General features: G+C 48.3%; 1 protein-coding gene across 1 annotated transcript in view; it reads right to left on the bottom strand.

Moving 5' to 3' along the window:
• P2RX3 (purinergic receptor P2X 3) overlaps positions 1–15,773 on the bottom strand; it is a 113,298-nt gene that overhangs the window by 7,701 nt on the left and 89,824 nt on the right. Inside the window, exons 8-9 of the mRNA XM_073681236.1 lie at positions 11,041–11,177; positions 10,617–10,710 (exon numbers count right to left, since the gene is read on the bottom strand). Coding sequence (XP_073537337.1) covers positions 10,617–10,710; positions 11,041–11,177 — 231 coding nt within the window. The remainder of the gene's footprint in view (positions 1–10,616; positions 10,711–11,040; positions 11,178–15,773) is intronic.

Here is a 15,773-nt window from a genome sequence, read left to right as displayed (position 1 = left end):
ATAGCTCTTTTTCTGCATATATGGGGGGCTTGGCCACACCCCCTCTTCTCAGGCTGGTTATTACTTATAGGGGGGAGCATCACACTGGTGTATGATGTAATGACCCAGACGGGAGGGGGGAACAATGAAAGAGCAGCTCCTATCACATGGAACTACAAGGGTTAAAAAGATGATATAACTGCACTGTGCATCTCATCTTTATAGTTTATGAGGGCAGGGACAGTACAACATTTTTTTTATCTCCCTGGAGTACCCCTGTAAGGAGGACCTGACACCAGGTAACCAGTGGCCAGTTTTTGCTCTGATTTTATTCCTGCTGCTCTCCTGATATTTCTGTTTTTCAGTCTTTTTTAAATCTGTCATATGGTTCCACAGATAGGAGCCAATTTATTTAGTGCTAATTTTTATGGTCTTTATAAAGGGGTGTTGCTCATAGAGTAATAATGCAGAGCAGCCTAAGGCTATGTTCACATATCTTGTTTTTTTTCAGCGATTTTTTTATGCAAATTTGCAGCTGTGTTTTACAGTACCAGCAAAGTCTATGAGATTCCAGAAATCTCTTTTTTATCAGTATTTTGTGCTTTGCATGTTTTTTTGCAAAATAGAGCATGTCACTTCTTTCAGCGTTTTTTCAGCATTTTTCTCCCATTGGAAGTAATGGGTAGTGAAAAAACGCTGAAGAAACACCGAGTGTGAACATAGCTATCAGGTTTTGCTGCGTGTTTAGTGAAAATAAGCAAGTACAACAGTATGTGAAACACATTTAGTTTTGTGATTTTACTGTGGCACCCCAGGTCTGGTCGCCACAGTGGCAGCAATGTCATGTCTGAGAGCAGGTGGGAGGTTCCCTGGTTGGGGACAATTAGCATGCAGCACCTCCTGCCTCAGTCCAGGGAGGGGAGAAACCTGCCCTTTATAAACTGGATCTGGGGCGGGGTTAGAGAGACAAGCCAGAGACAAGTTCCAGACAAGTTGCAGATAGGGACAGGTCAGCAGCAGGCTGAGGAGTCCCTGTAGGCAGAGGAGGAACACGAGGCCAGGAGGGGAGCTAGAAGAGCTCATCCTGACTAGAGACTTGAAAAGCCGGACACTGGAGTCCGAGGCTGTGAGGGTTATAAGCCCAGCAGCAGAAAACCACCACGCAGGGGACTTCAAGTCCTCTGGCCCAAGGAAGTCCGGAGGCTCAGCCACACGAGAGGGACCACTACTGCCCTGGAGGGGTGAGAAGCACGGAAGGTCCGAGTCGCCAGTCATACGGGTGAGAACAACACGGTACACTCAGGGACGTGGGCTACCACTACACTACAGCGGGATGGCCAAGAAAGAGTGAAGTCAGCACGGTAGGCCTACAAACTCCCCCTGACCAGCAGGATTTCCCAGTTGCTCTCAGACTGACCAGGCCTCCATTGTTATCCTGTATTCCGGACGGGTCCCTTAATACCACCAACAGTAAAGACCCTGAGCTACATGACAGACTCCGTATGGTTACTGCTGCTCCCGCGCACCATCACCACCAACATCCCTAGTTACTGCCCTGAGGCTATACTCCTCCCGTGGGGAGTTATACTATCCTTTGCTGCACCCACAACACCAGCCTCAGCGGTCTGCCCTGCAGCGGCGGTTCACTCTGACCACAATCCACAGGTGGCGTAGTAGGACATTCAGCTTATAGACTGCCATTTGGTTTGACCGCCCTGAGCACGGACCGGATCGCCGCCACGAGGACTACAACCCCCAGCATCCACAAAAGGTCCGGTTCCAGGTATCCCCACACACACACGGCCCAGGGGGCGCGTCATTACCATCTTGTCTTGGTCACTGAGATGGTAGTTTGAATTAGGAGAGTTTAAATAAATTAGTGATGTGTACAGTATAAACATTGGCTGAGCTAGGTGTGAGATTGAACAATACCTTGGGCCCAGGGAGGTGTGAAATTGAACAATGCCTGTGCAACTGAATGGCAGACCATAATGTGAAAATAAATAGTGTCATACAAACTCAATTCACTGCCAGTGTCTTAGGTAAACTATTCCTGAACTATTCACCTCCCCCCACCATTACATTTGAAATGCTGGTTAATATGGTTTCACATATGTCTTGCATTGGTGACCTGTGTTCATGCTTCCGTGGTGGAAACAAAGCTGAACTTTGGGATCCTGAAAAACGTACCAAAGCCTGCCTTTTTGATGCAGCTTCTTTCCTGCCAAGAGATCAGGTTTTGTTGCAGAAAAAAAACGCTGAAAAAATGCAATGCGTGAACATAGCCTAAAGATACTCCTCCAGAGAATCCTCAATAAAGACCATAAAAATTGACAATAAATAAAAGTCTGTGGAAGTGTATGGTGAATTAAAAACAAAACAAAAGACAGAACACTTAGGGGGAGCAGCAAAAACAGGGCACTTTTGACCTGGTGACAAGTGCTCCTTAATGCGTATGGCCACCTTTGGAGATATTATTTTTTACCTAAATCAATGTATTTCGAACTAAAAACATTTCTGCAAGAGTTTTATTATTCACTTTGGACCCTTTGACTTTTACAGCCTTTATGTATCACAGTCCCTAGATGAATTAACCGTGAAATCCCGGTACCAGTGGTATGTCTTTTAAGCATCATATTAGGGTGCATACATGGTAACATGTAATTCATATGACATTTTTTAATGGCAGAATGCATTATAAAACTTGTAATACAGGGCATAACATTTTTGAATGGGCCATTACCTAGTATGTGATTTTACTTTTTACTGGGAAAAACATTCTCCTTTTTACTTGCTAATTGTTAATTATGTATACTCTCCCATTATGGAACTTTTACTGTTAATATTTATTTTTTAAGTATAATATACATACCTCCCAACTTTTGGAGACAAGAAAGAGGGACACATTATGCAGAGCGCGTAGCACACCGCGTCAAGTTTTGGCCACTCCCCTGGCCATACCCCAATCCACTCCCATTTATCATTATTTTTCTCCTCCGGCAGGAGGAGTTGTCAGAGGGGCGCTGGTAATGAGGGAAATTCAGCAGACGCTCGAGACTGCAGGGCGTAGACCCAAATCCGGGACTGTCCGCTGTATCCAGGATGGTTGGGACTAGAGACTAGAGATGAGCGGATGGATTCACCGGTCTCTGGTCCAGCATCCAGGTCAGTGGTACCTAGCGGCTGGATAGGAGGCCGTGAATCTCTAATCTTCCGGCATCTTCTGGAAAAAAAAAACGCATGAAAAAAAAAGCTGCTGCATTTTTAAGTGCAAAATCAAAACTCGGCTTCATATCTGCCCCAAAATCGCATCAAATAGGCGGGAAAATGCATAAAAGAAATGCAGCAAACACGCAATAATCAGAGAAGATTGTTACTGCGTTGTGTGGTGCAGACACATGCAAAAAAAGAGCAACAGAAAGAATGCAGCATTTACGCTACGTGTGAACATGGCCTCAGCATTACAGTCGTGCGGGTCGTTACAATTACAGGGACACCAAATATGTCCGTGTTATTTGCTGATTTGTGATGTTCAATATTTTTTATAAAATGCATTAAAAATTGCATTATTTTTTTCATTATCAAGTGTTTTTCATTATTATTTGTAATTTTATAGGCTGAAAAAATCTCTCGTTCTCCCTCTAGAATAAAAATACATATATTGTACACAGCAGTGTATTTCTATCAGTACAATAAGCCTATAGTAAGAGGCTGCAGTACAGATCAAGTACACAAAATTCTCCTAGAGACATCATTAAAGCTTGTGGCTCAGCAGCTTAAGTGTCTGTGTCAATAATGATTTGTTCAAGACCAGGGACTACCTGAAAAAAAATAAATTTTTGTAATTGCTTATAATTTTTACTACTTTTATAGGACCAAATAAATCATTTTCTTCATCTCAGTATACAGGCACCATAAAAATACATTGTTATACACAATGTATTTCTATGGATGTGTATACTCTGCTTCTGGATTCATTGCCTGCAATGTAGAGTCAAGATAACCAAATTCTCCTATGGTTATCATTGAGAACTGTATCTCAGTGATTAGAGCTACAGCCTCTATACACTGAGATCCCGATTGAAGTGAGATTGAGTCCTGGGGAGATAATATTTTTTATTTTTATAGCGCCAACATATTCTGCAGCACTTTACAATTTTAGGTGGGGCTTGAACAGACAAAAAGACCTTACAGAATAAGCATAACTCAGATATTAATCGGAGTGTAGGCCCCGTTCGGTGATGTCTTGAGAAGAGGTGTATAGTTGGGTGTCATCAGCATAGAGATGGTACTGAAAACCGAATCTGCTGATTGTTTGTCCAATAGGAGCGGTATATAAGGAGAAAAGAAGGGGGCCTAGGACTGATCCTTGATCAAAGAAGAGGTGAGTAATATAATTTATTCACTGAGAGGCAAGTATAAATAGAAGCCGGTAGAACAGCTTTGCCGTGAAGGGACAGTCCCATTGCATATGGGACTGTTGGGAGCTATGAATATACTATCTTACAGTTATAGGGAAATGATTGTGTAGCACCCTGAGGATTCGGCTGCTACAGGGGTATTGCACCTCAAGCCAGAGGTGTGATATTCCACTCCCGGGTAAGGATGGAGTGTGGAACTGAGCTCAGTTAGCTGCATGCACTACACACATCCCATTTCCGGGGAACAGACCGATGGTACTCCCACTAGAGAAATGTGCAGGTACGACAGTGTCTGTTCCTGGCTGGAGTGGGAGGGGGGTGGAACATCCCAGTAGTGTAGGGGCAGATAGGGGGAGCAGTCTGGGTAATGCTAGGAGCTCATTGGGTGCTGGTCACCTGAGCTCACACATAGAGGGAGTATATAAGGTGGGAACCATCTTAGATCAGGGTCAGTCTTTTGCAGAGTGAGGTCAGTCTGTCAGAGCAGAGGAGAAGAGCAGCTCCAAGGCCAAGAGAGAGAGAGAGGAGAAAGAAAGACCCAGAGGGGGAGAAAGAAGGAACTCCAAGAGCCCAAATTAGACCAGAGGGTGAAGAGTTGGCAACAGGGTACCGGATCCCAGGCTGGCAGAGGCTACAGCACACCTTAGCCAGGAACCGGAGGTCGTGGGCAGGATCGATCTGCCACGATCACCCACTAAATCCACCCGGAAGGCAGACCAGGAATAGGGTCAGGGAACCCAGAGACAAAGGTTTACCACCAAGAGGCCCGAGGGAGCCGGACATAGGTGGATCCCTGGTGGGGAAGGCCAGAGAAGAGGACAGGACAGAAAGGGAGCTCAGGACCACGCTCCAGAATCACCTGGGGGTTGGCTGAGTCCAGGACCTGGTGGACGCAGCACGGCTCGGGTGGTCACTTAAGGCCGGAGTGACCAGAACAACTGCAGTAAGTAAACAAACCCTGAACTGCACAGCCCGACTCTGAGTCTCATTTCCATCCCCGCTGCACCACCACAACCCCCATCCTCTGCAACTGACCCCCTGAGGCTATACCCCTCCCGTTGGGGGTTATACTACCTGAGCTGCACATACATCACCAGCCTCAGCGGACCCTGCTGCAGCGGCGGCCGTACTGACCGCAATTCAACGGGTGGCGTAGTCGACACAAAAGAACATCTAGTAACATCATAAGGACTGCCACACACTGAGCTTGACACCCTGGGCACGGACCGGGTCACCGCCACTCGGAGACTACAACCCCCATCTGATCCGGCTCCGGGTATTCCCCCAAACAACACTGGCCCAGGGGGCGCGTCAACTTTGGCGTAGTCGGCAGGATAACGTGCCCGCAACAACCGGGTACTGCGTGCCTGAAGAAAAGTTCACCGTTACCTTAAAAAGAAGTCTCCTGCCGGTTCCGGAGGGTCCCCGCCATCGGGCCCCATCACAGGTCGTTTCCCGCCGGTTGTCCGCCATTTGCAGCTTTTTCCCGCCATCCATGGAGTTTCCCGCCACTGGGAGACGATTCCCGCCATTTCCGAAGATTTCCCGCCTTGGAAGAGCGGACGCCATTATGGGCGTGCCAGAGGGTGGCAAGAGGCCACCTCCCATCGTGGGCCAGGTCGAAGAATGGTGCCAAAAGCGGAAACCGCGCCCACCAACAGAGACTGTGATGCTGGAAGTGTCCATCAGCGTAAGAGAACTGCCCCTGGAACTGAAGTTGCCCCGGGACCACCCTCAATGTGGGCGGAGACAGAACAAGAGAGCAAAGATGGGTGTCGCCTGGAGCAGTCTGGAGAGAGCGCACCCGGAGACAAGACGTCTGGAAGAGAGTCCAGAGAGAGCCTACCCGGAGATGGAGGGAGAGTCAGGCAGCACCGACCCAGTGGTCAGGAGCCTGTTGCAGGTCGCCACTCCAGAAGGCCTGCTGGAGATCCTAACACAGCTCCCCCAAGACCGGGAGTGTGCACAGACCGCGTTGGAGGGCCTCGCACGGAGGATGGCCCGGGTGCAGCGAGAGACGTTGGCGGAGTGGAGCCGAGAGATGGCCCAGCAGACCGAAACCCGTCAGCGGAGCACGCCACCCGAGACGAGGAGACAGACCGCCTCTGAGGATGGCGCAGGAGGAATGAAGGCAGGAGACGGCGCCGAGAAGGGAGCTGAACAGACGGAGGCAGGTAAAGGGGACGTCTCTACCCCGAGCCGAGAAACCGCGTGCCTGCCCCAGCTCCCCGTCGCAGAGCCCGAAATTCCCCCTGCCGTGCCCGTCGCTGCATCGTCACCGCCGCCGACTAGGCCTCAACCGGAAACCGCGGCCGCGACCCCTGTGACGTCACACGCCTCGACCTCGAGCGTGGCCAAACAGGAAATACCACCGGCCTGGTCGCAAGGCCTAGTACCTCCGGGCGCCTCAATACCAACAGCGCCCCCTACCTCCGCGGAGCCACCGGCCTGGTCGCAGGGCCGAATAACCCAGGGCGCCGCCGTTCTTACGGTGCCCTTTGCCTTTAAGGTGCCCCAGGCCTGGTCGCAAGGCCTGGTTAACCCGGGCGCCACTACCATCAACGCGCCCTCAGCATCTAGAGTGCCGCACCTGGGTGAAGATCTATTCGCCCAGCATACGTGCCCGGATGGGCAGCCCTTCATATGGCCCCAGGAGTACATTCAGCTGGAACTCCAGAGAGCAAGGCCCATGTGCGAGCCCCTGATTCCGGCTCCGAAGCCTGTAAAGAGGACCTCACCCCCGCTGGAGGAGGCACAGTTTGAGTGGGACCCCACCGGAGGAGACCTCATGGGGTTAACTCAGGAGACTCGGGCGGCCGCAGCGGAGCGTGCAGAGTGCTGCCGGCAGCAGCTCGAAGTCTTTGAGAGGGAGCGGAGAGAGATGCGGGTCCGGGAACAGCAAGCGCAGATAAGGAGCGCGGAGCAGAAGAGCCGGACCAGGAGGAATCCCCGTGCAGCTCATGGTCCCCCTTCCACCGGGACTGTGATAAAATTCAACATGCAGCACGGATGGGGCTTTATTAGAGACCATCATACCCCCGGCGACGTCTTTGTGACCCGCAGAGACGTAGAAAGCCATCTGCCGGAGGGACACAGAGGTCGTGACCTGTATGTAGGGGACGAGGTCACCTTCACCCGGCACAAGTGTGCCAAAGGACCCTACGCCCTCCATGTGCATCGCCTGACGGAGGAGGAGCTGCGGTGTGAGGAGGAGCAAGAGGACCCGGACGGGTCTGAAGAATCTAAAGAAGGAGCAGGAGAACGCCGTCGTTGAAGTACGGTAGAGAGAGACTGTACATAGTTACCCGTCAGGGTATAAGAACTGTTCTAGTTAAAATATAGTCCCCGTTGGGACCAGCAGATTGAACTGTTAACCCCGTGTGTCCCTATTCCCACTGACCGAGGACTGAGAGCGGTCAATCCTCCCTAATACCTGGCCGAGGACTGAGAGCGGCCATATCCCCTTGTATATAGTTGCGCTTCCTAAAGCGCCCCCTACCGGTTTTATAGGAAACTGTTTTATTCCAAGAGAGACTGTCGCACTTTACCCGGTCACAAGTTGCACCGTGACCGGAGGAACCAGAAACAAGAATGTTTATATGAAAAGTTTATTGCTGCTGATGATGTTTTATATGTTTTATATGTTTATGTTTATGAAAAAATTGTATGTTTTGGATGTTTTTGTTTATATCTTACAGCCCGAGGACGTGCTGTGATTTACCAGGGGGGAATGTAGCACCCTGAGGATTCGGCTGCTACAGGGGTATTGCACCTCAAGCCAGAGGTGTGATATTCCACTCCCGGGTAAGGATGGAGTGTGGAACTGAGCTCAGTTAGCTGCATGCACTACACACATCCCATTTCCGGGGAACAGACCGATGGTACTCCCACTAGAGAAATGTGCAGGTACGACAGTGTCTGTTCCTGGCTGGAGTGGGAGGGGGGTGGAACATCCCAGTAGTGTAGGGGCAGATAGGGGGAGCAGTCTGGGTAATGCTAGGAGCTCATTGGGTGCTGGTCACCTGAGCTCACACATAGAGGGAGTATATAAGGTGGGAACCATCTTAGATCAGGGTCAGTCTTTTGCAGAGTGAGGTCAGTCTGTCAGAGCAGAGGAGAAGAGCAGCTCCAAGGCCAAGAGAGAGAGAGAGGAGAAAGAAAGACCCAGAGGGGGAGAAAGAAGGAACTCCAAGAGCCCAAATTAGACCAGAGGGTGAAGAGTTGGCAACAGGGTACCGGATCCCAGGCTGGCAGAGGCTACAGCACACCTTAGCCAGGAACCGGAGGTCGTGGGCAGGATCGATCTGCCACGATCACCCACTAAATCCACCCGGAAGGCAGACCAGGAATAGGGTCAGGGAACCCAGAGACAAGGGTTTACCACCAAGAGGCCCGAGGGAGCCGGACATAGGTGGATCCCTGGTGGGGAAGGCCAGAGAAGAGGACAGGACAGAAAGGGAGCTCAGGACCACGCTCCAGAATCACCTGGGGGTTGGCTGAGTCCAGGACCTGGTGGACGCAGCACGGCTCGGGTAGTCACTTAAGGCCGGAGTGACCAGAACAACTGCAGTAAGTAAACAAACCCTGAACTGCACAGCCCGACTCTGAGTCTCATTTCCATCCCCGCTGCACCCCCACAACCCCCATCCTCTGCAACTGACCCCCTGAGGCTATACCCCTCCCGTTGGGGGTTATACTACCTGAGCTGCACATACATCACCAGCCTCAGCGGACCCTGCTGCAGCGGCGGCCGTACTGACCGCAATTCAACGGGTGGCGTAGTCGACACAAAAGAACATCTAGTAACATCATAAGGACTGCCACACACTGAGCTTGACACCCTGGGCACGGACCGGGTCACCGCCACTCGGAGACTACAACCCCCATCTGATCCGGCTCCGGGTATTCCCCCAAACAACACTGGCCCAGGGGGCGCGTCAACTTCCTATGCATGTAAAATGCATGGGCTTCTATTTAAGGCCCTATATTCATTAGATAGCAGTCAACCAAATGAAGGTTGGGCTGTCAGCCATCTCCCATAGACAGGAGGGCTTAGTTTGTCCAATTTACACGTGTGCTCTATGAGAGAGTCACTGCAAGACTCCTCTGGAAGCAGCTATTCTCTGCACCGAACATAAAGCTCAACCATTGAAATTCAACAAGCCGGATTCTTCTTATATGACATCATATGTCAGGGGAAAGTTGTCAGGCCCCCATACACATTAGGTGGCAGAAAATGGCAGGTTCAGGTGACTTTTACTGTATCTCATGTGCATGGGGGAGTTTAATATGTGCCCAAACAGGCATCATGACTTGGCAGCCCCTGGGCAGTAACCAGGCCCTGAACTGTTGGTATTTTTCAGTCGAGTATAGCAATCATGATGCCACGGCTCTCAGGGCTGTTAGTACACCAAGGACGAAACAGCCCGAGAACTCAGTTTTTTCGAATCTTGGATTTTACTTTCTAGTGTGGCTGTCAATTACAGCCACAATCTCTTATTCTTATCGCATGGACATAACCATAGACTTCTCCCTAATAAGACTTAGGGTATGTGCACACGATCAGTAATTGCTGCGGATTGGACACAACGCACTTGCGCTGCGTGCAATTCACAGCGGCCAGATGCTACAGCATAGTGGATGGTATTTGTAGAAATCCCATGTCCACTATGCATCTCCGTGCACCTGCGGATCACCCGCGGAAACTGACATGCGGCACGTCTTTCTGGACCGCAGCATGTCAATTTCTCTGGCGGGCCTGCATGCGGGCTTTCCCCATAGACTAATCTCTATGAGGAAAGTCTAATTTGAAAAAAAAAATGGAAAAGCTCATTTCATTAGCATATTGAGCAGAAGCCGCCGCCGGCTTCTCCGCAGCCGTCACATGAATCTCTTATGGAAAGAGATTCATGTGACAACCCCAGTAATTTAAGAAGAATATCTTCCAAATTCATTTTAGAGGACATGCACTCTTCTTAGGTAAGGCTATACCTTCATGCACTTGACAATTGGTCAGGTCACCGTTTATTTTAGAACTGTCAGCATTTGAAACCTGCAGGTCTACTGGTTTTAATGACTACTTCGTTGGCCATGTATGTACAGAAGTATTCACTGTAAGGTATCTCCTTACAGCAGCTTACTATACATCGGAGAAACATGGTTGGGCACTAAATCATAAACCACCTGTTTCCCTTACATATATTGCTGTGAACTTACATTGCCATAAACAAGGACATCAATTCTTATGCCATAGGCCTTGATCAATGTCCGGAACTCGGAACCATCGGAACGCATGTAGTATCGTGCATACCTGAAACAAATATAAAATATTACAAAGTTACACCACTCCGGATAATATATTTTCATTTTCATCATTTTCATGATGTTTTATTACATTGACATTCAATCTTTAGGATTATAATTTGGTGGGGTTCAAGACAAGAAGAAAAAGAAAAAAAACAGTCCTGAAGGGGTTTACTTTATTAATATGAGTTTTCTCTGATTCTAGTAGATGTCACAGGATCAGAGCTATAGATTACAGCTTTGCTCCAACTACGATACCACTGGTACACTGGCTACATTATCATCACGGGTTGGGATATGCTTAATATACTGTTACACAGGAGAAAAATGCAAATACCTGAAGTTATATCCTGGAGAAACATTGTTCTTTTCTGAAACACTGTCGAGTCTGGTAAAGCTGTAGCGAGGAACGCAGAGATCCCAAGACTGGTCAAGGTCACAGAGCCATCCGATCTTAATACTCAACACTCCCCCCTGTAATACAACATGACCATGCATTGCTTAGGTCCAGCAGCCACTATTAGATTATGACCCATCTATATATCTCTAGATATGCTTATATGTACAGTTTCTTGAAAACTGATTCTCCTTGAGGAGATCTAGCCATTCCATTTGCAGAGCGTGGCTGTCATTTTACATGTTCAGAAGCTATATAAAGAGAATGTGTCATCAGAAAACGACCCACTGTTTAAATCATTTTTTATGTAAAATTTTAATGTCTTTTTTTATTTATTTTTAATATAGATAGTGAAATTAATCAGTAATCCTGAGATTTTCACACTGGCCACTTTTCAGCAGTCACATGGACATAGGCAACTCAGACAGGCTCTTCAACAGGAATTCTTTTTAGGCATACTCTGTTATAGGTGATTGTAAAGGGATGGGTCACAAGTGAATTGTGGGAGGCCATACATTCCCCACCCAATTTATAAAAATGACTAATATTTATGATATTGTAAATTTGGTCAGATGAGAACAAATGCAAAATGCTATGTTTGGTGGAAAACTAACACTGCATATCAACCCTGTAAACACCATCCCCACTGTCCGACATGGTGGTGGCAGCATTATGCGGTGGGGATGCATTTCTTCAGCAGAGCAGAGAAGCTGGTCAGAGTTGATGAGAAGATGAGTGGAGCTAAATACAGGGCAATCCTGGAGGAAAACCTGTTAGAGGCTGCTTAAGACTTGAGACTGAGGCATAGGTTCAACTTCCAGCAGGACAATGACCATACACATACTGCCAGAGGCTCAATAGATGGTTTAGATCAGAGCATATTCATGTATATGAATGGCCCAGACACAATTCAGACCTAAATCCCAGTGAGAATCTGTGATAAGACTTGAAAATTGCTGTTCACAGACGCCTCCATCCAATCTCAGTTTCCCTTGTGGTCTTCAGTTTTATTCAAAAGAGGTCACTGGCAAGACAAGTCATTTGACCTGTCCATAATGTATTTGTCGGAAACCGGTCTATGGGCTAAAGCTAGATTCTCATCCTGCCTGGGTGTCTCTAGCATAGTTCAGATGACTTATAGCTTCAATTCCTGACCTGACTGTGGGTTTGACCATACAGCATTACAAGCATGCATGATGCTGAAAGTTTGGGTCATAAGACCCACAATCGAATCAGGAATTGTGGACATAACAAAGTCACAAAAAATATCCACATTATGGATGATATTCCTAAAAGGGTGTACTCAAGTTTAAAAGTTATTCCTGTATCCAATGGAGTTTTAGTGCACATGATCGACCTCTGCTCCATTCAGCCGGGGCTCTTAAATATAGTCCTGATTCTTGGGATCGGTGAGGGCCACAGCAGTCAGACCCCAGCAATCAGAAAGTTATCCCGTGGATAAGGGATATCTTTTAAACTTGAGAACACTCCTTTAACAGTGTTGTCTGAGCTAAATGTAATATTTATGTGGCACCCCAGGGGTCTGGTTGCCACAGTAATAGAAATATGTCTGAGAGCAAGTGGGAGGTTTCTCTGGTCAGGAGCCCTAAGCATGCAACACGGCCCACCCAGACCTGGGAGGGGAGGAATCTGCCCTTATAAACTGGGTCTGGGGCGGGATTAAGTTAGTCAGAGCCTGGAGTGAAGTTCCAGACACAGGGAGAGTTACAACAGGAGCTCTGTAGGAGCAGGAGCGAGTGCCAGAGGCTGGAAGCTAGATAGCTCGCCTTGGCTGAAGACACTAAACCCGGACACGGAGTCCGAGGCTGTGGGGACATCCAGGTCCAGCAGCAGAATCCAACCGGCAGGGGATTCCATGTCCTCTGGCCTTAGAAGCCCGGAGGCACGGTCACAAGCAAGGGACCAGCACCGCCATCGTGAAGCGGAGGCTAACGGAAGGCCCCAAGTCACCGGCCATACGGGTGAGCACCACACAGTATACTCAGGGACTTGGGCTACTTCTACCAGCATAGAGCAAGGTAGCCAGGAAAGAGTGCAGAAAGTTGGGGAGGCCTACAACTCCACCTGGCCAGGGGAGATCCTGCTTGCTCACAGACTGACCAGGCCCCTACTGCTAACCAGTACTCCCGGGAGGGTCTGCTTTATAACATCAGTAAAGACCCTGAACTGCACCACACGTCTCTGTGTTTCATCGCCGCACCAGCATCATTACTACTGGGACGCTCACACCATCACTCCCATCTTCCACACTAGCTGCCCTGAGGCAATACTTCTCCCGTGGGGAGTTATTCCATACTCGGCTGCGCAAATTACATCAGCCTCAGCGGTCTGCAGCGCAGCAGCGGTCCCCACTGACCGCAATCCACGGGTGGCGTAGTCGGACATTGTTATTACTTAAGACTGCCACTGGTTTGACCGCCCTGGGCACGGACCGGGTCACCGCCACGGAGAACTACAACCCCCAGCGATCCGGCTCCGGGTATCCCCCTGCACAGCACAGGCCCAGGGGGCGCGTCATTTACATGGTGGCTTGGTTGACTAAAAATAATTAAATCACTGATACCTGCTGTCACCCATCAGGATTCTGCACAGGCCGCTCTGTGGTGTGCGCTGGCACCAGGAGTGTTGACGTCACTGTGCTCTAGCCACAGGACCATTACGTCTTGTAGTAAACTGCAGCAGTCAGGTGCAGCAGGTATCATTCATTTTTTTTTATATCATTGTATGTTTGTGCTTTTTTTTTCACTTCTTTTTTTACATTTATTACATTGGAGGATTGGATTGCTGTGCAGTGTGTGACTGGTGTTGAGGTGCAGTAAAAAACTCACCAGTGACCAGTGCTGTGTTGTTTTCTGTGGGAACATTTCTCCTGGGCAGCAACACAGCTAATGTACTGTGTCCTACCAGGACCACGTCAGTACTACGTCTGTGGTCAGGTGCCACTTTCAGGCTGTGTAGTAAGGTCCTGACACAGCATAAATGAGCCTGTCGCTGTGAGTATGGATGGCCAGCTCCCAGAATATGGGAAGAGTCACAGCGCAGGTCAGTAGTACACGCCTGAGTGCTTCTGCCTCCGAGATCCCCGATTGAACTATAACACTAGCACTACAGACCTTCTCCTGTCTGGTCGCCGGTTGCCAGAAGTGAAAGTACATGCAGCCCCGAAGACTCCTTACAGAGGTAAACTAGAGGGGACAGGCAGGGAGCCCCTCTGGGTCCTGGGGCCCTTGGTAGATGCCCAGTCTGAACCTCCCTAATGTCGGCCCTGCCTCCAAGATTGGTGCCTATGCTGTTGATGTAACTATTAAACTTGTACCTATTGAGACTGTAACCGTTACACTTTTTTGCCTCACGTTAAGACTACGTTCACACAATTGTAATTTCGGTCTGAGTGCTGTCTGTGAATAAAGCTGACAGCATTTGGACCAATGTTATTTAATAGGTGTTCAGATGAAATTTTCTTTTTTTCACATGGACCAAATGTCCACGTGAAAAAAAAAATGTCTGCATGCACTAGTCTCATCTGTATCTGAGATGAGACTCACCTATTCAAGTCTATGCGTGGCCAAAAATAATCATATCCCATGCAAATCATCCATATAGCATCCAATTTGTATAGATGTCTTTCAATTAATAATATAGAAAACTGGATTTGGTCTTGTAAATTTTAATAACAGCTGATGTATAAAAAGGGATGCCAGACAAATGAAAAAATGTCCATTTTTTCTGGATGAAAATGGGACAATTTTTGATTAGTTCGTGTGAACTTAGCCTGAGAAAATCAGACTGATTATGCTAATCACACTCTGATTAGAGTTTGATCAGAGTGTGATCTGATTTTCTCAGATGAGGAGAAAATGGGAAAAAAAACCTTTACATCTTCACTACTTGGTCAGTCTGTGAAAATCGGACTGCACTCAGATGTCATCCGAGTGCAGTCCGATGTTTTCCACAAACTCATTGATTTGCATGGCCGAGTGCGATGCGATAATCAGATCAAACTCGGGCATGCTGCAATATTTTCCTAGGACAGAAAAAGTCCGAGGAAGAAAAAAAATCGGACGTGTGTACGACCCCATACAGTAACATTGGTCCGAGTGCGATCCGATGTTTTGTTGGATCGCACTTGGACCGAAAATTCGGTCATGTGCATGAGCCCTGAGTGTGAGTTCAATTCTGCTGTGTCTATGTCCATCACTTCGCCAGCTGTGTCTGCAGTCAAAGATGCAAATCACCTCTTCAGAGAGGAAAAGGACTAGCACCATCTTTTGGATGTAGCAACCCTAAAATCCAGACAGCACATTTTCAGACTCAGACACCCCGGAGTCAAAGAGACATACTGTACATAAAAACTGACCTGCTTACACAATAAGGGTCTTTTTTAGTATATTTCTTGTAGCTAAATTGTAGTCACATATTACAGGTCTATAGAACATACAGAGCTACATTTCAAAAACCTGAATTATCCAAATGGAAAATCAATGGAAGTGGAGGGGTAAGGGCTCGCTCACACCAGCGAGTAGCATCCAGTGATGCTTTCATGTGAGAGAATCGGATGCTATATGTAAATGACCCTCAGCTCAAACCCTGCTGCGTGAGCCAAGTGTCATTTTACTGTGACCCGATTCTCTCTCTGTTAGTCGGCGAATATT

The sequence above is a fragment of the Phyllobates terribilis genome, unplaced genomic scaffold (genome assembly GCF_046119375.1).
Source record: "Phyllobates terribilis strain yellow unplaced genomic scaffold, ASM4611937v1 Scaffold_5__5_contigs__length_657084704, whole genome shotgun sequence".
NCBI classification, from domain to species: domain Eukaryota; kingdom Metazoa; phylum Chordata; class Amphibia; order Anura; family Dendrobatidae; genus Phyllobates; species Phyllobates terribilis.
The sequence above is the reverse complement of the archived record's forward strand: the minus strand, read 5'-3'. Positions and strand labels throughout refer to the sequence as shown.